This window comes from Rana temporaria, chromosome 1, assembly GCF_905171775.1.
Source record: "Rana temporaria chromosome 1, aRanTem1.1, whole genome shotgun sequence".
NCBI lineage: Eukaryota > Metazoa > Chordata > Amphibia > Anura > Ranidae > Rana > Rana temporaria.
Genome location: NC_053489.1, coordinates 48,476,584 through 48,498,970, shown reverse-complemented (window position 1 = coordinate 48,498,970; position 22,387 = coordinate 48,476,584). Strand labels below are relative to the sequence as shown.

Genomic DNA, 22,387 nt, shown 5'->3' with positions numbered 1-22,387 from the left:
TCCCATATAGTAATGAATATGCCGCTCTGTGTCCCGTGATGTACGATAAAGAAAAAGATTTTTAATACAGCTTACCTGTAAAATCTTTTTCTTGGAGTACATCACGGGACACAGAGCTCCCACCCCTCTTTTGGGGACCATTTTGGGAGGCATATTGCTTGCTACAAAACTGAGGTACTCCTCCTATGGGAGGGGGTTATATAGGGAGGGGCACTTCCTGTTTTTGAGATTGCCAGTGTCCATCACCTGAAGGTACTCCATATAACCCACATAGTAATGAATATGCTGCTCTGTGTCCCGTGATGTACTCCAAGAAAAAGATTTTACAGGTAAGCTGTATTAAAAATCTCTTTTTCCTAGTTCATGGAATTGGTCTTGTTTGTTGGTGATTCGAAGGTACAGCTGCGTGTCGTCCGCATAGGAGTGGTAGCACAGGTCCTGTTTGCTGGTGATTTTGAGGAGCGGGCGGATGTAGATGTTGAAGAGTATAGGTGAGAGGGGTGATCCTTGAGGAACTCCGCATGTGATGGTCCGTGTTTCTGATGTGAAATCTCCAAGTTTCACGGTCTGAGTGCGATTTTCTAGGAAAGATGCGAACCACGGTAGGGCCGCGTCAGAGACTCCGGCTACTTCTTTGAGTCGCGTGAGCAATATGTTGTGGTCTACCGTGTCGAAGGCTGCACTGAGGTCCAGCAGCACTAGGAGACAGGATTCTCCTTCATCTGCTGCTTTGAGAGCGTCATCCCATATCTTGAGGAGAGCCGTTTCTGTGCCGTGGCCTGGGCGAAAACCTGATTGTAGAGGATCTAGTAGTTTGTGGTCGTCAAGATGGGGCTGAAGCTGTTGTACTACTGCTTTCTCCATGATCTTGGAGATGGTGTTCAGGCTTGTTACCGGTCTGCGATGGTTTGGGTCTTTAGGGTCGAGGTTGGGTTTCTTTAGGAGGGGTTTTATTATGCCTTGCTTGAGGGTGCTCGGAACCATCCCTTCCCTGAACGATTGGTTTATGATGTGCGTTATGATGGGTGCCAAGATGTCCGTGCATTCTTTCAAGAGTTTTGTAGGGATTAGAGGTCGACCGATATGGGTTTTTCTCTGGCCGATACCGATGCCGATATTTCAAAATCGGGGCGGCCGATGGCCGATATTTTAGGCCGATTTTTGCGGCCGATATTTTAGGCCGATTTTATTTATTTTTTTTCCCATTATCTCAGAAAATCTAGGTTGGGGAGGAGGTTATTGTTTAGGGTGGAAAGGTGGAGTGCAGCCTATCAGTGTCCATCAGTGCCCACCAATGCAGCTCACCAGTGTAGCCTATCAGTGTCCATCAGTGCCACCTCATTAGTGTCCACCAGTTCAGCCTGTCAGTGCAACCTCATCAGTGCCTACCAGTTCAGCCCATTAGTGTCCATCAGTACCACCTCATTAGTGCCCACCAGTGCAGCCCATCAGTGCCACCTCATAATTATTAAAAAAGAAAAAAAATACAATCTTAGTCATTTTAAGGAGGGGGGTACAGAGAGGTGGTTGTGGAGGAGGGAGGTACAGAGAGGTGGTTGTGGAGGAGGGAGGTACAGAGAGGTGGTTGTGGAGGAGGGAGGTACAGAGAGGTGGTTGTGGAGGAGGGAGGTACAGAGAGGTGGTTGTGGAGGAGGGAGGTACAGAGAGGTGGTTGTGGAGGAGGGAGGTACAGAGAGGTGGTTGTGGAGGAGGGAGGTACAGAGAGGTGGTTGTGGAGGAGGGAGGTACAGAGAGGTGGTTGTGGAGGAGGGAGGTACAGAGAGGTGGTTGTGGAGGAGGGAGGTACAGAGAGGTGGTTGTGGAGGAGGGAGGTACAGAGAGGTGGTTGTGGAGGAGGGAGGTACAGAGAGGTGGTTGTGGAGGAGGGAGGTACAGAGGTGGTTGTGGAGGAGGGAGGTACAGAGGTGGCTGTAAAGCTACCTCTCTGTACCCCCTCCTCTACAGCCACCTCTCTCTGTACCCGCCTCCTCCACAGCCACCTCTCTCTGTACCCGCCTCCTCCACAGCCATGTGTTGTGGAGAGGGATGGGTGGGGATGCATTGTGCCCCTTAACTTAAAATAAGGGTCACGCTGATGGGCGCATTTTATGTTAAGGGGCACTCTGATGGGCACAACAAAACGTGCTCCTTAACATAAAAGTTGCCCATCAGAGTGCTCCTTAACATGCAATATGCCCATCAGCGAACACATTAAAAATATACCCATCAGCGTGCCCCTTGACATAAAATTTGCCCATCAGAGTGTCCCTTAATAACATAAAATGTGCCCATGAGCGTGACCTTGCCCAGCAGTGTTAGTGTTGACAAAAAATAAATGCCCATAGTGATCTACATCAATGAACGAATATGCCACATACCTAGCTAGAATGCAGGGGATGCTGCAAAATAAGAAGCCGGGAAGGAGTAGCAGGGGGCGGGGCGCGCACTGGGCGTCACGCCTCTACTCGCAACGGAGAGCCAGTAGAAGACCCGGGAACCAGGAGCAGCAGGGGGTGGGGCACGCAAGGGTGACGTGAGAGACAGGCGTGGCCCCCTACTCCCAATGTGAGCAAGGAGTGGAGCGCGAGCTGCGGGTGAAGGACCGTGATGTCACGCCCCTACTCGCCGCCGTACGTAGACTTCCAGGACCTGCGGTGAGTAGCAAAGGCCAATGCGGATGGAGGATTCATGGCGGGGGCGGGGGCACTGGTAACTGGTCAGTACATGACTGGAAGGCAAGGGACCCCGCGGCCTGGATATTGTAGCCGCGAATCGGCCGATTTTTTCACGATAATTGGCCGATGCCGATTTCACAAAAACGGCCAAATATCGGCCGATATATCGGCCGACCGATATATCGGTCGACCTCTAGTAGGGATGATGTCATTTGGTGATGTGTTGTCTCGGAGGCTTCCGATGATGTTTTTTGTGGTGTCGATGGTAATTGGGACCAGTTCGAAAATCGTTGATCGTGGACTATTCATGTGGATTGCTTCTTCTTGCTGTATCTGAGGGGGGTTAATGTTTTTTTTCTGTTGCACTGTTTGCCGAATCTTTTCTATTTTGTCGATGAAAAAGTCAGATAATTTGTTACAGAATTCTTGAGTCTCACTTGCAGGGGGCTCCAAGCATGCGGGGTTCATAGTCTTAGCGACTAGTTTAAAAAGACTTTCCGTGGACGGTTTAGGGCTTTTGAGATGGTGTTTGCGAAGTGCTCTTTTTTGGCTTTAAAGATTGCTTTGTGGTAATTCTTGGTGAGGGTTTTGTACTTTGTGAATAGGGCTGGACGTAATTTACGTTCACGTTGAAACCAATACGTCCTTGCGGCGTACTTGGGCGCAATGCACACTGGGATATGTACACGGACGGCGCATGCGCCATTCGTAAAAAACGTCAATCACGTCAGGTCACCCCTTATTTACATAAAACACGCCCCCTCAGCCTAATTTGAATTAGGCACTCTTACGCCGGCCCCATTTACGCTACGCCGCCGTAAGTTGGGAGGCAAGTACTTTGTGAATACAGTACTTGCCTCTCTGACTTAAGGCGGCGTAGCGTAAATACGATACGCTACGCTGCCTTAAAGATGCGGCGACCTACTTGAATCCAGCTATCTGTTCTCTAAGCCAGGGCTCAAAATTTCAAGTTCTGAGCTACTAGCCAGGCCTCAAGAGTTACTCGCCACCAATTGCCCCACCTGATTCATACACTGCCCTGCGCCTAATTGCACCTGTAAACACGCCCTCGTAGATTATCTCATGGAATGACAATGTTTTATGCAGAATAAGTTACAAAATTAAATATTACCAACAACAACTTTAACAAAATGGGACAGGGCACTGGGGGCAGACCAGAGGGACAGGGCACTGGGGGCAGACCAGAGGGACAGGGCACTGGGGGCAGGCCAGAGGGACAGGGCACTGGGGGCAGGCCAGAGGGACAGGGCACTGGGGGCAGGCCAGAGGGACAGGGCACTGGGGGCAGGCCAGAGGGACAGGGCACTGGGGGCAGGCCAGAGGGACAGGGCACTGGGGGCAGACCAGAGGGACAGGGCACTAGAACTGGGTCTCTTCCCCATTCTCTTGCTGTCTCCTCTGCAACTCCCATCCATCCATCCTCTCTCTCTCTCCCATTCATCTCATCATCAGGAGCCTGTGTGTGCGGCTCCATGATTGCATGTCCCCACTTCCCCCTTTTATTCAGGCTGGCAGAGAGGAGAGGAGCTGCAGCACAGCGGGAGGGAGTACAATCCAGCGCTGAGATCCACACAACTGCACAGCCATTGACACCATAGCACAGCGCACACTGACAGCGCACAGCACACATTGAGACCAGTCTGTTCACAGTGATGAGGCTGAACTGTTGGACACTTACATAGAGCACAAGGAGAAGAAAACTTCACAAACTAGAAGGCTGCCGCTCTCATGTCAGGGCAACTTTCAGTGAGCGCTGCACCGGAGTGGTAATGTTTGCAATCTTCCACCTCACTCATTACTTTATGCTCTCCAGCTACATTGGTCGGGGCCCGGGGGAGGGGGGCAGGCTCAGAGAGGTCATACTGTTGGGTCCCATGGCTTAATGAGAATTGTAAGGAGAGCACCTGTGTACTACTCTGCCTGTGCGCTGCTCAACAGACTACTTTTCCCGAGCATGCACCTTTCCTCTTCGGCCGCCAATCTCATCGGGACTCTAAGTGTAGGCACAGATTGGAGGGAGATTGGTCATGCAGCCCTGTCATCACTCGCCCCCAGCTTAAATCCACTCGCCAAATGCTAGTAGGCGAGTGGAAATTTTGAGGGCTGCTCTAAGCCGTGTGTTATATGACTTTCACAGCCATGGCTCTAGTCTGCTTTTGCCTTTCTGCTTTCAGTTTACACCCTACATTATGGGAACACCTTCATGATGAAGGAAAAACAAGTCTTAGAGCCTGAACACTGCTTGGTAACTTTGGCATGTTAGTAAACTGTGCATATCATCGCTACTATTCAAGCCTCGTACACACGATCCAACTTTATGGCCATAATTGTCTGATGGACGTGTTGTGTCGGATAATCTGACCGTGTGTATGCTCCATCAGACAATTGTTTGCTGAATTAATGACAACAAAAGTTGGCTGTTCATGCTCACCAACTGTTGGGCAATAAATCTGTTACGTCGGATTATCCGATCGTGTGAACGCAAGTCCGTCCAACTAAAATCCAAAGTACAAACACGCATGCTCAGAACCAATGCTTAACAGACAACAATGGCAGAAGTTGCCCAAAAAGTGGCGTAAAGATCTAAAAATGACGTTTTGAACGTACGGCGCATGCGCTGTTCGTGGACGTATCCCAGTGCGCATGCGTCGGATAGAATGCCTAAGATACGTCGAACACTTCATAAGACGTGAACGTAACTTACGCACAGCCCTATTCACGTACGACTTACGCAAACAATGTAAAAAGATACGCTTGTTCCGACGTCCATACTTTGCAAGGGCTACGCCACCTAGAGACCTGCTTTATCCTTACGCCGGCGTATGTCTTACGTAAACGGCGTAACTTATTGCGACGGGCGTGCGTACGTTCGTGAATCGGCATATCTTGCTAATTTGCATATTCGACGCGGAAAACAACGGAAGCGCCACCTAGCGGCTAGCGTAAATATGCACCCCAAGATACAACGGCGTAGGAGACTTACGCCGCTCGTATCTTAGCCAAATTTAAGCGTATCTGGTTTCCAGAATACGCTTAAATATACGACGACGCAGATTCAGACTTTTACGACGGCGTATCTACTGATACGCTGACGTAAGTCTCTGAGAATCTGGCCCTATATATTTATTCTACACGGAATGGCCACCCGGTAAATCTGCTATGGCATGGTCATTAACTGGTTAAAATCTTTTTTAATGATTCGACCAATGACAACACAGCGAAAAGATAAAAAGCTGGACCCTCCCCTCCTTCATATAGGAATAAAAAAAAAAAGTATGGGAGAGTTTGGTGGCCTCAATGATCCTGAACAGGTTCTGTAAGAGGAAACATTCAGATGATTGGCCAGTAATTACCTATGACATAGTAATTGGTTATGACCATATAAATCCATTAGGTTGTGGGCGGTGAACATTGTAAAGTCATTAGAACGTTGCCCTCAGGGTCCAGCGATGCCCCGGGGTTGGTATCATACGATGGTTCTAGCCCCGTCTGGGTGGAGCAAATCACCCGCAGGCCACAATGAGGGAATATCAGTTACCCAGAAGGCATTGCTCCTCTTACAGAGGGTTGTTTGTATACATTCCTCAGGGATCCTCTTACCTTCTACACCAGTAAAATGTTTCTGATTTATTGTTGTCTCCTTTGCTCTGGAACTACCACATGGCCATGAGCAAGGGATTGGCAGCTCCCCTCAGAGGTTTTTCAAAATGTAGTTTTTCGTGTTGTAAAAAATGATCGTGTGTGGGCAAAAACGACGTTTTAAACCCGCGCATGCCCAGAAGCGAGTCATGAGACGGGAGCGCTCGTTCTGGTAAAACTACCATTCATAATGGAGTAAGCGCATTCATCACACGCTGTAACAGACAAAAAAGCGCGAATCGTCTTTTACTAACACGGAATCAGCTAAAAGCAGCCCAAAGGCGAAAAGAACTTCCCCTTTAGAGTGCCGTCATACGTGTTGTACGTCACTGCGCTTTGTTCATCATTTTTCAAAAACGATGGTGTGTGGGCAACATCGTTTTTATTGATGAAGTTGGAAGAAACGTTGTTTTTTGGACATGCCGAAAAACCACCGTGTGTACGCGGCATTACAACTCATGGGTGCAGAAAGAGAAAGCAGCTGAATCTAAATGCTGATCAGAGAGGTCGGCCATCACATTCACAGACCCGCCGAGAGGCTCAGTAAACCAGAGGGCTTGACTTTTACCGAACAATTTAAAATTGGCATAAACCGTTTTTTATTTATTTTTATTTTTTTTCTTATATTTCAATAATTTTTATTAGTGTTGTCCCGATACCACTTTTTTAAGACCGAGTACAAGTACCGATACTTTTTTTCAAGTACTCGCCGATACCGAATACCGATACTTTTTTTTTAATCTCATGTGACAGCGGCACATGTGTCAGTATGTTTTTTTTTTATCTTTAACAATTTGTTTTTTTATTTAGAATGCTTTCTTTTTTTTAAGGGGGGGGGGGGGCATGTCAGTGTGTTTTTTCTTTAATTTTGTTTATTTTCTACAATCATTTATTTTTTGTTTTTTTATTCTTTATTTCTTTATTTTTTTTTTTAGCCCTGTTGGGGGGGGCTTTGGTGAGATATCAGGGGTCTTAACAGACCTCTGACATCTTCCCTTTGAGACAGAGAAATGGACTAGGGACACATGTTCCCTTTCCCTTTCTCAGCAGCATCTGCTGCGCTGAAAATGAATCTCTTCATTCATAAACGGACTCTGTCCATTCGGAGCAGTAAGGAGCTGGATTTACCGGCTCCTACCCTGCTCTCCATCCTGACCTTTCCAGGGGGTGGAGGAGGAGCACGGAAGGGGAGAGAAACACGGCGGGATACACGGCAGCATACACGGCTGATCGGTGCTTGTAACTTCCCCACGCACTGATCACCGCTGACAGTACAAGTATCGGGTGAAGCATTGGGAGCATTTGCCCGAGTACAAGTACTCGGGCAAATGCTTGGTATCGGTCCCGATACTAGTATCGGTATCGGGACAACCCTAATCACGAAGAAAGATACAACAAATCAGTGTCATTCACAAAAATAATAGGTGGGTAAAATATGCCAACATCAGCTAACCACAAGCAAGGCGAATCTAGCCACCCTAAAATATTTCAGAGGAGACTCCCGTCAGGGAGACGGGTCAGGAGCAGCGCTTCCCATCCCCCGAGTGGCCTCAACGGGAACTTCTACCTTTTTTTTTTTTTTTTTTTTTTTTTTTACTTTCTACTGTATTTGTGTCAGAGGTGTAACTAGGACCTTCAGGGTCCCGGTGCAAGGAACCTATGAAGGGCTCCCCTGACCCCCCCTCTTCCATTGGAGCCATGGGTTTCCATTTCTGGGAGGGCATCCATGGACATCCTCCCAGAACCCTGTCTCCGCCTGGGGCTTGCACGCTCTGTGACTGATCACAGTAAAGAGGATATATGGGGGTTTCCTTATACAGGAAAAATATGGGGACTCTTGTTAAAGCATCGACAGTAAAATTCTGTAGAAATATGTGGGCCTGGTCAACCTCAATCATGAGAGCCACAACACCGATATGAATATCAAAAATATTTATTTTGTAAAAAGGTTTTCTTTATAAAAAGACATAGACATTATTAACTCGACTTTCGTTTATTTAAATAAAATACATTATCTTTATGTTCTATAATAAACGATGATTATATTAAACTCTATGGTCAACCAGACATGTTTGTATGTACTGATATAATCAATTTATGTGACTATTTGTATATATTATGATTTATATGTTCCTGTTCATTGATATACTCTTTGTTTGCTCAGACTACTGCCCCCCATTGGTTCCTGACGAAGCCCCCTTGGGCGAAACTAGTAGAACCGTTACATGTGGGATGAAATGAAGATCACCTGCATCTATATGCACTTGAAGTATCATTTTACTTGATAGTCTGGAATTTGTCTAGTATGCATTCTATAGTATTCAATGTACAATATTTTTGCTTTTTTCTTCCTTTTTTTCTTTTTCTATGTCTTTTTATAAAGAAAACCTTTTTACAAAATAAATATTTTTGATATTCATATCGGTGTTGTGGCTCTCATGATTGAGGTTGACCAGGCCCACATATTTCTACAGAATTTTACTGTCGATGCTTTAACAAGAGTCCCCATATTTTTCCTGTATAAGGAAACCCCCATATATCCTCTTTCATAGAGGGACTTGAAAGCTGACAGTCAATCCTTATTTAATCAATGTTTATGCTCTGTCAATCCACTTATATCTGATCACAGTAAAGGGCCATCCACAGCGGCTCTTTACCATGTGATCAGCTGATACCATATTAACAGACTTGCTGATTATAGGCAGTCCTTTCTTTCCACGCTGTGTGAGGAAAAGATGTGTGAGGAAAAGAAAAGCCATTAACCAGCAAGGTTAGTACATTGTATACAGTGGTAATCAGGGCTCTGATCTTCAGTGCAGCCCCATCGGTGCCACATATCGGTGTTCATCAATTCTTCTATCGTGCCTGTAACGGAATGACCAGTGACACCCAGAGACTTTTGAAGAATGGGGGGTACTCCTGTGCCAGCGTCACTAATGACTCTTGGGTCATCCTATGCCCCTTTTGGGCATAGGGTGACTGAGAACTGATATCTCGGATTACATGAGATGGGACATTAATGATAATTCATATATTGCAGGATATCTTGAGATATTACAAGTTGGTTATTCTGACCCCACCAGGTCAATGGGACAGTATTCATTTATGTGGGGACACATGCTTTTGAGGTGTTAATTGAGTCTGTTCCTAGACATTCCATTGTGTGATGCTAATGCTGTTTTGTGTGTGAATTGAAACTGAGAGTCAGCCTGGCTGGCTATTATGGGATGTTAAAGTATCTTGCTGTGATTACATTCTGTGTCCATTGTACTAATTAAGTCTGAAAGGTCAGATGTCTCCTTTCAGGGGTAGGGAATTAGCATGTCAATTATGTTTAGTAAAGGAATATGTTTTGGGTAACGGGTGAGGGAAACTTGTCGCAGAGCCAGACCGTTTGGGTAATGAGTAGTAATTAACTCACCTGAATGTCATTATCTAAAAGAATGTGTATGAAGCCCCATTGTGTGCTGTGTGGGTGGAGAGTTTCTTTGTTCCTTTGATTACTGTAACATATTTGTACTGTATATAAGAAAGCTAAGGTACCATTAAAAGTATTCATTCATTGATTATGGAACCAGTAACAGAGCTCTGTCTCGTTATTTCTGGGGAAAATCTAATGGGTCCTGTCTGCTGGATTGTGGAGTGTCGGATAAGCTGTCGTGGTTGATGGAATGGAAATCGTAAACGATGGTGACCGTTACAGTGCCACTTATCAACGCTGCCTATCGGTGCCACTTAGTGCTCATCAATGCTGCCTATCGGTGCCACTTATCAATGCCCCCTGTCGGTGCTCATCAGCAGGGCTCTGAGCTGAGTGTCTCTCATAGCCTGCACTGACAGTCCCGCCCTTCCTGCACAGATGGGAGAAGAGAAAGCTGCTGATCTGCTCCTTCTCCTCCTGTGTGTGTGTGTGTGCCACGGGAACTGTGAAGCTAAATAGCTGAGTTTAATCATTTACATTTCCCACAGTACACACACAGGAGATGGAACAGATCGGCAGCTCTCTCATCTCCCATCCTTGTGGTGAGGCTGTCGGTTCTGCTCCTTTGGTACTCATGGGCTTTGCATTGCGGTTACATTTTGTGTTTTTTTTTTTTTTTTTATGCAGACTAACAATCTTTTATTTTTAGGCCATGCTGACTGTAGGGAAGGAGCCTTTCCCTGTCTTCTATGTGGATTCACAGAAGGAAAACGAGGTTGTATGCCATATTGAATTTACAGCAGTGTGTGTGTGTATATGATGTAGAGTCCCAAGTAATTGATTCAGTATGTATGCGCTTTAAGAGTAACCAGAGGCACCAGAATTGCACCGGAACGTGTTCTGTGCAAATCCTGCATGTTCCCCTGCAGTGCATTTAAAGGGGTTGTAAAGGTACAAATTTTTTTTTCTCCTAAATAGCTTCCTTTACCTTAGTGCAGTCCTCCCTCACTTACCTCATCCTTCCATTTTGCTTTTAAATGTCCTTATTTCTTCTGAGAAATCCTCACTTCCTGTTCTTCTGTCTGTAACTCCACACAGGAATGTGAGGCTTTCTCCCTGGTGTGTAGTGTCGTGCTCGCCCCCTCCCTTGGACTTCAGGACGCCCACTAACATACAGCTCCTTTATCTATCTGCAAGGAAGAGAGCGTCCTGACTCTCCTGTAGTCCAAGGGAGGGGGCGAGCACAACACTCCACACCAGGGAGAAAGCCTCGCATTACTGTGTGGAGTTACAGACAGAAGTACAGGAAGTGAGGATTTCTCAGAAGAAATAAGGACATTTAAAAGCAAAATGGAAGGATGAGGTAAGTGAAGGAGGACTGCACTAAGGTAAAGGAAGCTATTTAGGGGGGAAAAATGTACCTTTACATCCCCTTTAAAATGAAACGAAACTGCATCTGAGCACCACAAACCTAAAAATGCTATTTTATTCATTTTTGATATTCAAAGCAAACTCCCACTTCCATCTATGTTTCCATGCTTTATTTTTAAAAACATCCCCTGGGATCCCCTGGGATTTCTGGCTGTGGTCATCTTAAATAAGGGCAGATGATTCATGTAGCATTTACCTGAAATCCCTCTGCCCTTAGCTCAGGCATTTGGCTGAGCTGTGAACTCTCCCTTCCCTCCTGAAGACTCCTGGGATGTATGACATCATTTGCCTAAGCCTGAAAACCAGGAAGTAACTGAAGAATTATTATTATTATTTTTTTTTTTTTTAAACAAGTAAATATGTTATACTTGCCGATCTATTATAGTCAATGTTGATAGAGAGATTGAAGTTGCACTTTAACCCCTTAAGGATTTACCCCCTTCCTGACCAGGCAATTTTTTGTTATACGGCACTGCGTCACTTTAACTGACGATTGCACGGTCATGCGACGTTGTACCCAAACAAAATGTATGTCCTTTTTTTTTCCCCAACAAATAGCTTTCTTTTGGTGGTATTTGATCACCTCTGCGGTTTTTATTTTTTGCGCTATAAACCAAAAAAAAGCTGAAAATTTTGAAAAAAAAATGCAATATTTTTTTGCTATAATATCACAAATTAAAAAAAAAAAACGAATTTCTTCCTCAGTTTAGGCCAATATGTATTTTTCTACATATGTTTGGTAAAAATCGCAATACGCGTATAGTGATTGGTTTGCGCAAAAGTTATAGCGCCTACAAAATAAGGGATAGATTTATGGCATTTTTATTTTATTTTTTTACTAGTAATTGCTGTGATTTTTTTTATTGTGAATGTGACAATGCGGTGGACAGACCAGGCGTTTTTTGTCACTTTTTTGGGACCATTGACATTTATACAGCGATCAGAGCTATAAATAGCCACCGATTTACTATATAAATGTCACTGGCTGGGAAGGGGTTTACACTAGGGGGCGATCAAGGGGTTAAATGTGCTCCCTTAATGTGTTCTAACTGTAGGAGGGATTGGACTGACTGGGGGGAGGAGACCGATCGTTGTTCCTATATATTAGCAACACGCAATCTGTCTCCTCTCCCCTACCAGAACGGGGCTGTGTGTGTGTTTACACACACACAGCCCTGTTCTGGCTCTGTCAGGAGCAATCACGGGTGCCCATGCAGACATCGCGGCCGCTGGGCACGCGCGTCGGCTCCTCCGTGATGTGGCGGGGGCACGCCCCGCATACCCCTTAAAGCGGCCGCCATACAACTACGGCGATTCGCACATGGAAGCCATTCTGCCGCCGTAAAACTGCAAATCACACTGGAATGCATGCACTACTACCAAAAATGGCATAGTGCTGCGGCATCATATGATATAATGCCCATAAATGCAGTGCATTTGCGATCTGTGTTTGCGGTGCCGTTAATGTATTGGCACCCAGAAAGGCTGTGCATTTTGAACATTGTTTCGGTAAACGCACATGGAATGTGACTTTCCAGCACCACATTCTGGTGTGAACCAGCCCGGGTATGTGTATAACAGACGCAGTTGTCTGTTTCCAGCATCTGTAAGGCTGCATTCACACCTTTGCGTAGGCGATATGCGGCGTATTGCGGCGAAATAAAATAGGCGTTTTGTCCCACGATTTGCGGCGACAAAACGCGTTGTTTTTAACCTGTTTTTTTGCTGGAGGGGTGATTTTAACATTGTCGGCTATGCCCGAACGCCGAAGCCGCCCGAAAAAAAGGGTCCGCCTAGCCTAACTGGTTCAAAGTCACTCTTTGTGCCAGCTCTTTATTAGTGAAACTTCAGCCAAACATCCCCAATGTGTGCACTTAAACCCCAACTCTGCAAGCACCACCCACCTCATCAAAAGTAGATTTAACCAGGTGAAAAATGATTGGCTTGCCCTAATGAAGAGATGGGGTTGGAGGAAGAAGGAATTTTATGTTAGAACAGTACTTGTACATAGAGGTTAAGGTAATCTTATAAGTGCTCCCTCTTTTCTGTTAGGCCACTTTCACACTGGGGTGGGGGCGGCGTCGGCAGTAAAGCGGCGCTATTTTTAGCGGCGCTTAAAGCGGTAGTTCACCCTCACCCACATGATTTTACCATCGAGACAGGCATTGTAGCGCGAGCTACAGTATGCCTGTCCCGATTTTTTTTTTAACCCCGGACTCACCTTGTAATCGTACATAGAAGATTTCGGCTCCCGCGGGGAATGGGCGTGCCTATGGAGAGGGAGGATGATTGACGACCGGCCCTGGCACGTCACTCTCCCCGAAGACAGCCGGAGTAGGTCTCGGCTCTTCACGGCGCCTGCGCACAGGCTATGCGCAGGCGCCGTGAAGAGCCAAGCCTATTTCGGCTATTTCCGGAGAAGCGTGACGCGCCAGAGACGGCCGTCAATCATCCTCCGTCTCCATAGGCACGCCCATTCACCGAGGGGAGTCGGTATCTTCGATGTAGGAGTAAACGGTGAGTACGGGGGAAAAAAAATCGGGACAGGCATACTGTAGCTCGCGCTACAATGCCTGATTTTATGGTAGAACAAAATATATATTTTTTTTTTTTAGGTTTATAGGGTGAACCCCCGCTTTAACTGTCAATTTTGCGTCGCTATTCGGCCGATAGCAGGGACGCTTTTAACCCCCGCTAGTGGCCGAGAAAGGGTTAAAACCACCGCAAAGCGCCTTTGCAGATTGATTTTGATGGGCAGGAGCGGTATACACACACCACGCCTTCACCGCTCTGAATATGCTGCTAGCAGGACTTTTTTTTACCGTCCTTCTAGCACACTACTCCAACGTGAAAGCCCTCAGGGCTTTGACACTGGAGAGACAGCAGCGTCGCTTTGCAGGCGCTATTTTTAGTGTTATAGGGCCAGATTCTCAGAAGAGATACGACGGTGTATCTCAGGAAACTCCGTCGTATCTCTGTTTTTGGCCCCGGGTATCTATGCGAGTGATTCCTAGAATCATTTTCGCATAGATACGGCGTAGATCCGACAGGTGTAAGTCACTTACACCGTCGGATCTTAGATGTAATTCGACGCTGGCCGCTAGGTGGCCTTTACGTTCAGTTCTCATTTGACTATGCAAATGAGCCTGATACGCCGATTCACAAACGAATTTGCGCCGCGCCGTCGTTTCCGTAAGCGTAAAGTTACCCCTGCTATATGAGGGGTAACCTTACGCCAGTCCGCCGTATGCCATGTTAAGTATGGCATCGGGTCAGCATCGTCTTTTTCCGTCGGTTACGTTGTTTTACTAACTCGTTCGCGAATACGACTTTTCATCGTTGACGTTTTCCGTTGTGAGCTGGAGCATGCGCACTGGGCTATTTTTCTGCCCGGCGCATGCGCAGTTCGATCGGCGCAAGGGGCGCGCTTAATTTGAATACAAGCCGCCCCCTTTGAATTACGCGGCCATACGCCAGGCCATTTACACTACGCCGCCGCAAATTACGGAGCAAGTGCTTGGAGAATACTGCACTTGCTCCAGTAAGTTGCGGTGGCGTGGTGTAAATGGCTTGCACTACGCCGCCGCCGATTCTATGAGAATCTGGCCCATAGTAAAAGGGGTCTTGCAGCTTGTAGCCATCCCTACATAGCAGCTGGTCAATCAGAAACTCGAAACCAAACATTTATCAGTCAAATCAGACACTTCTTCTGAATACAATTACATTATTACACTTTTCCTAATTGACTGGAAATTATATATATAAATCTCAATCACACACACAATATTATTACTTATTATAATAAATGTATTATTTGAAGTTCCATGGAGTGAGCACACAAAAAAGTGCGCAGGGTGTAAACATGGCCCTTCACTGAAGAGACGGGACCCAAACTATGATCCCTTGGGGTGCAAGGCCCCTGACAAGGATTGGGGTACTCTCTGGTTCACCCGGCCACTACCAGGTGGGCTCCTTTCTTTGGGAGACCTGCTGAAGCAAGGCCAACCAGGTACTAGGTAGGGCTCTCCGGAAGGGAGACCCCATGGGTGGGGGGAGAACCTGACCAAAAGGCTGCCTGAAACCCACCCCCTTAAAAATAAATAAACGTTTAGGGCAAGTCTTTGCTGTGAGCGGGTGGAAGCTGGCCAGCTGGCGTGTCAGTCTGAGTGTGATGGAGGCCTGTCAGACTCGGAACATTAGGCCCAGTGCACGGAGGCATAATGACGTTGTGTGCGTGTTTCCCGCCTGCCCCTGCACACTGGGTCTGCAGGCTTTTTGGCCCCAAAAAGATGGTCACAGCCCGCAAAGACCAATATTGGTCTAGTTTGTGACCGATACCCCGGAAAATGCTAATATCGGGCCACAGTAATCGCCCGTCCTGATAATCGGTCGATCCCTATTTTTTAAACGGGTTCACTGGCATCATCATTGCATCTCTATGTTATAAATGCAGATTATGGGTGGTGAGAGGGGCTGGCAGGGTGCTGTACATAGTTTCCCGGTTAACATCAGAGCTTCCTGCCTCAGTACTCTTATCAAGAGCCCTCATTTCTGATGCAAGCAGTGGGCTCTCTTGGGAGGAATTATGCGAATATCAAAATGCCGGATAGGTGAATGTCAGTCTGGAGGTGTCGGTGTTCCTAAACGGGCAGCATTTCCATGCAGACCTCCCTAAGTATAGCCCAGATGTAATGCTGAGCTCCCATGATTGAAAAAAATGAAATCCAATGAATAGAAGTGGTCAACCAGAGACAGTAAGGATGGAGGATGCTGAACATTCTTCAGCCATGAAAATGACTCGGACTCTCTGACTGGTTGCAGCTTCTAATGCACACTATGAGAAGTAACCAAAAGAGTGCTGTCATCACCTACTAGGGATTGTAGTCAGTAGTGTGTGTCTTTTGTCTCGTTTTCCATGGTTGCACAGTGTGAATGTTGCAGAAACATCTCTTTGTATCTTGGATGTGGTGCTCTTGCTAATCTTGTGTTTGTTCCTTTATGCAGAGATGGGATGTGATCTCAAAGACTCAGCTGAAGAACGTTAAGAAGCTCTTCAACCGTGAACTGGCAAAGAATGAGGCCAAAGAGAAGAAAGAGGTGAGAAGGAATCTGTGCTTGTATGATGATCTGTAGTCTTGGGGTTTGTTCACACCAAGCATGCTGAGTAGGGGTGCAATGGATCAAAAAACTCACGGTTCGGATCGTTCCTCGGATCAGGAGTCACAGATCGGATAATTTTTCGGAACGGCAAAAAAGAAATTCTCCCCCACTGTAATATCCACATCTCCCCCCCCCCCACTGGAATATCCACATCTCCCCCCCCCCCCCACTGGAATATCCACATCTCCCCCCCCCCCCCACTGGAATATCCACATCTCCCTCCCCCCCACTGTTCACCCCCCCACCAACTATATTACCTACCCCCATCCTCTCAGTACAGTGACCCCCCCATCCTCTCAGTACAGTGACCCCCCCCTGCTCTCAGTACAGTGACCCCCCCTGCTCTCAGTACAGTGACCCCCCCTGCTCTCAGTACAGTACCCCCCCCGCTGCTCTCAGTACAGTGACCCCCCCTGCTCTCAGTACAGTGACCCCCCCTGCTCTCAGTACAGTGACCCCCCCTGCTCTCAGTACAGTGACCCCCCCTGCTCTCAGTACAGTGACCCCCCCTGCTCTCAGTACAGTGACCCCCCCCTGCTCTCAGTACAGTGACCCCCCCCTGCTCTCAGTACAGTGACCCCCCCCTGCTCTCAGTACAGTGACCCCCCCCTGCTCTCAGTACAGTGACCCCCCCCCTGCTCTCAGTACAGTGACCCCCCCCCCTGCTCTCAGTACAGTGACCCCCCCCCCCTGCTCTCAGTACAGTGACCCCCCCTGCTCTCAGTACAGTGACCCCCCCCTGCTCTCAGTACAGTGACCCCCCCCCCTGCTCTCAGTACAGTGACCCCCCCCCCTGCTCTCAGTACAGTGACCCCCCCCCCCTGCTCTCAGTACAGTGACCCCCCCCCCCTGCTCTCAGTACAGTGACCCCCCCCCCCTGCTCTCAGTACAGTGACCCCCCCCCCTGCTCTCAGTACAGTGACCCCCCCCCCCTGCTCTCAGTACAGTAACCCCCCCCCCTGCTCTCAGTACAGTGACCCCCCCCCCTGCTTTCAGTACAGTGACCCCCCCCCTGCTTTCAGTACAGTGACCCACCCCCCTGCTTCTCAGTACAGTACCCCCCCCCCCCGCTGCTCTCAGTACAGTACCCCCCCCGCTGCTCTCAGTACAGTGACCCTCCCCCCTGCTCTCAGTACAGTGACCCCCCCTGCTCTCAGTACAGTGACCCCCCCCCTGCTCTCAGTACAGTGACCCCCCCCCCTGCTCTCAGTACAGTGACCCCCCCCCCCCTGCTCTCAGTACAGTGACCCCCCCCCCCCTGCTCTCAGTACAGTGACCCCCCCCCCCTGCTCTCAGTACAGTACCCCCCCCCCCTGCTTTCAGTACAGTGACCCCCCCCCCCTGCTTTCAGTACAGTGACCCACCCCCCTGCTTCTCAGTACAGTACCCCCCCCCCCCCCGCTGCTCTCAGTACACTCCCCCCCCCGCTGCTCTCAGTACAGTGACCCTCCCCCCTGCTCTCAGTACAGTGACCCTCCCCCCTGCTCTCAGTACAGTGACCCCCCCCCCCTGCTCTCAGTACAGTGACCCCCCCCCCTGCTCTCAGTACAGTGACCCCCCCCCCTGCTCTCAGTACAGTGACACCCCCCCCGCTCTCAGTACAGTGACCCCCCCCCCGCTCTCAGTACAGTGACCCCCCCCCCCCCGCTCTCAGTACAGTGACCCCCCCCCCGCTCTCAGTACAGTGACCCCCCCCCCGCTCTCAGTACAGTGACCCCCCCCCCCGCTCTCAGTACAGTGACCCCCCCCGCTCTCAGTACAGTGACCCCCCCCTCCCAGTACAGTGACCCCCCCTCCTCCTCTCAGTACAGTGTGTCCCCCCCCTCCTCTCAGTACAGTGCGTCCCCCCCCCCCTCCTCTCAGTACAGTGCGTCCCCCCCCCCTCCTCTCAGTACAGTGCGCCCCCCCCCCCTCCTCTCAGTACAGTGCGCCCCCCCCCTCCTCTCAGTACAGTGTGTCCCCCCCCCCTCCTCTCAGTACAGTGCCCCCCCCCTCCTCTCAGTACAGTGTGTCCCCCCCCCCCTCCTCTCAGTACAGTGTGTCCCCCCCCCCCTCCTCTCAGTACAGTGTGTCCCCCCCCCCCTCCTCTCAGTACAGTGTCCCCCCCCTCCTCTCAGTACAGTGCCGTCCCCCCCCTCCTCTCAGTACAGTGCCCCCCCCTCCTCTCAGTACAGTGCCCCCCCCTCCTCTCAGTACAGTGTCCCCCCCCCCCTCCTCTCAGTACAGTGTCCCCCCCCCTCCTCTCAGTACAGTGTCCCCCCCCCCCTCCTCTCAGTACAGTGTCCCCCCCCCTCCTCTCAGTACAGTGTCCCCCCCCCCCCCCTCTCAGTACAGTGTCCCCCCCCCCCTCCTCTCAGTACAGTGGTCCCCCCCTCCTCTCAGTACAGTGTCCCCCCCCCCCCTCCTCTCAGTACAGTGTCCCCCCCCCCCCTCCTCTCAGTACAGTGTGTCCCCCCCCCCTCCTCTCAGTACAGTGTGTCCCCCCCCTCCTCTCAGTACAGTGTGTCCCCCCCCTCCTCTCAGTACAGTGTGTCCCCCCCCCTCCTCTCAGTACAGTGTGTCCCCCCCCCTCCTCTCAGTACAGTGTGTCCCCCCCCTCCTCTCAGTACAGTGTGTCCCCCCCCCTCCTCTCAGTACAGTGTGTCCCCCCCCCTCCTCTCAGTACAGTGTGTCCCCCCCCCCCTCCTCTCAGTACAGTGTGTCCCCCCCCCCCTCCTCTCAGTACAGTGTGTCCCCCCCCCCCTCCTCTCAGTACAGTGTGTCCCCCCCCCTCCTCTCAGTACAGTGCCCCCCCCCTCCTCTCAGTACAGTGTGTCCCCCCCCCCCTCCTCTCAGTACAGTGTGTCCCCCCCCCCCTCCTCTCAGTACAGTGTGCCCCCCCCCCTCCTCTCAGTACAGTGTGTCCCCCCCCCTCCTCTCAGTACAGTGCCCCCCCCCTCCTCTCAGTACAGTGTGTCCCCCCCCCCCCCTCCTCTCAGTACAGTGTGTCCCCCCCCCCCCTCCTCTCAGTACAGTGTGTCCCCCCCCTCCTCTCAGTACAGTGTGTCCCCCCCCTCCTCTCAGTACAGTGTCCCCCCCCCTCCTCTCAGTACAGTGTCCCCCCCCCCTCCTCTCAGTACAGTGTCCCCCCCCCCTCCTCTCAGTACAGTGTCCCCCCCCCTCCTCTCAGTACAGTGTCCCCCCCCTCCTCTCAGTACAGTGTCCCCCCCCCTCCTCTCAGTACAGTGTCCCCCCCCCCTCCTCTCAGTACAGTGTCCCCCCCCCCCTCCTCTCAGTACAGTGTCCCCCCCCTCCTCTCAGTACAGTTCCCCCCCCTCCTCTCAGTACAGTTCCCCCCCCCTCCTCTCAGTACAGTTCCCCCCCCCCCTCCTCTCAGTACAGTTCCCCCCCTCTCAGTACAGTGTCCCCCCCCCCTCCTCTCAGTACAGTGTCCCCCCCCCTCCTCTCAGTACAGTGTCCCCCCCCCCCCTCCTCTCAGTACAGTGTCCCCCCCCCCTACTCTCAGTACAGTGTCCCCCCCCCCCCTACTCTCAGTACAGTGTCCCCCCCCCCTACTCTCAGTACAGTGTCCCCCCCCCCCTCCTCTCAGTACAGTGTCCCCCCCCCCCTCCTCTCAGTACAGTGTCCCCCCCCCCCCTCCTCTCAGTACAGTGTCCCCCCCCCCTCCTCTCAGTACAGTGTCCCCCCCCCTCCTCTCAGTACAGTGTCCCCCCCCCTCCTCTCAGTACAGTGTCCCCCCCCCTCCTCTCAGTACAGTGTCCCCCCCCCTCCTCTCAGTACAGTGTCCCCCCCCTCCTCTCAGTACAGTGTCCCCCCCCCCTCCTCTCAGTACAGTGTCCCCCCCCCCTCCTCTCAGTACAGTGTCCCCCCCCCCTCCTCTCAGTACAGTGTCCCCCCCCCCCCCTCTCAGTACAGTGTCCCCCCCCCCTCCTCTCAGTACAGTGTCCCCCCCCCCTCCTCTCAGTACAGTGTCCCCCCCCCTCCTCTCAGTACAGTGTCCCCCCCCCCTCCTCTCAGTACAGTGTCGTCCCCCTCCTCTCAGTACAGTGTCCCCCCCCCCTCCTCTCAGTACAGTGTCCCCCCCCCTCCTCTCAGTACAGTGTCCCCCCCCCCTCCTCTCAGTACAGTGTCCCCCCCCCCTCCTCTCAGTACAGTGTCCCCCCCCCCCTCCTCTCAGTACAGTGTCCCCCCCCCCCCCCTCTCAGTACAGTGTCCCCCCCCCCCCCCCCTCAGTACAGTGTCCCCCCCCCCCTCCTCTCAGTACAGTGTCCCCCCCCCCTCCTCTCAGTACAGTGTCCCCCCCCCCTCCTCTCAGTACAGTGTCCCCCCCCCCCTCCTCTCAGTACAGTGTCCCCCCCCCCCCTCCTCTCAGTACAGTGTCCCCCCCCCCCTCCTCTCAGTACAGTGTCCCCCCCCCCCTCCTCTCAGTACAGTGTCCCCCCCCCCCCCTCCTCTCAGTACAGTGTCCCCCCCCCCCCCTCCTCTCAGTACAGTGTCCCCCCCCCCTCCTCTCAGTACAGTGTCCCCCCCCCCTCCTCTCAGTACAGTGTCCCCCCCCCCCTCCTCTCAGTACAGTGTCCCCCCCCCCCTCCTCTCAGTACAGTGTCCCCCCCCCCTCCTCTCAGTACAGTGTCCCCCCCCCCCTCCTCTCAGTACAGTGTCCCCCCCCCCCCCCCCTCAGTACAGTGTCCCCCCCCCCCCCTCCTCTCAGTACAGTGTCCCCCCCCCCCCTCCTCTCAGTACAGTGTCCCCCCCCCCCTCCTCTCAGTACAGTGACCCCCCCCCTCCTCTCAGTACAGAGACCCACCCCTCCAGGTAGTACCGACAGACACTCCCCCCCCCCCCCCCCCCCCCCTCGGGCAAGACACACACCCCCCCCTCAGGTAGTACAGACACTCCCCGAGCGGTATGTCCCACGAGTGCGGGCTCCTCCTCTGTGGGTGTAAACAGAGGAGGGCCGCCGCCAGGTGTACCAAGATGGCCGCGGCTCCGGAGCTAGGCCGAAGCTGCGGCCATAACGTTAGGAAAGGCCGCCGCTTCGGCCTAGCTCGGGAGCTGCGGCCGTAACAATAGGAAAGGCCGCAGCTTTGGCCTAGCTCCGGAGCCATGGCAATCCGCCGATCACAGTGTGTTCCGATCCGAAGGGGGTTCCCCGTTCAGATCACGGATCAACTGTGATCCGTTGCACCCCTAATGCTGAGCTATATTAATGCGGAGTTTCACCCAAAATTGGAACTCCTGCTTATCCAGTCCCCATTTTCCTTCACTTCTGGCTCCGGTGGCAACTCATATATTTTTTAACCACTTGGCGACTGCCCACAGTACAATAATGTCATTACTTTGACTCGAAATACCGTTGTTACGGCAGCAGCTAACTGCCATAACCCCGGTATCCTCATGTTCTGTGGGCGATAGTCTACTAACTAAGGAGGTATGGAAAGGAAGTCAAGTGAGGGCAAGATGGCCCCCACTCGACATCTCTTCCACCTCTCGGCCTTAAAGGGCTGATTTTTTATTTTTGTTTCTGTTGATCCCTTCCGCACTATAGCCGAAAGACGGCTACAGCACAGGCCTAAATTGCTGGGAGGGCATCCACTGTACGTCATCCCGTGCATGAGTTGCCTGCATGCGCTCTGTGATCAGCGAGTCAATCAGATTCCGGCCCCTTACCACATGATCAGCTGATCACGTGATGTAAACAGAGCCGGTATTCAGGCTATTTTTTCTCAAAAAACACGATCACCGGCTTCTGTCAGAGGGACATTGGTCCCTCAGACAGAGAGCCGCCGCTGCCTCATCTGTGCCCACCAGTGCCAACCAGCCAGTGCTCATCGGTGCTGCCTATTGGTGTCACTTATCAGTGCAGCCTCATCAGCACACATCAATGAAGGAGGAGAAAAATTACCTATTTGGAACATTTTACAACACACTATGAAAACTGTTTTGTTTTTTTCAAAATTTCGGTCTTTTTTTTGTTTAGCATAAAATAAAAACCCCAGTAGTGATTAAATACCACCAAAATAAAGCTCTATTTGTGTGA

General features: G+C 50.9%; 1 protein-coding gene across 1 annotated transcript in view; it reads left to right on the top strand.

The window, feature by feature from the left end:
• Nucleotides 1-22,387, top strand: part of NARS1 (asparaginyl-tRNA synthetase 1) — a 61,446-nt gene that overhangs the window by 9,759 nt on the left and 29,300 nt on the right. Inside the window, exons 3-4 of the mRNA XM_040337528.1 lie at nt 10,466-10,531; nt 16,192-16,284. Of these exons, the coding sequence (XP_040193462.1) occupies nt 10,466-10,531; nt 16,192-16,284 (159 nt within the window). The remainder of the gene's footprint in view (nt 1-10,465; nt 10,532-16,191; nt 16,285-22,387) is intronic.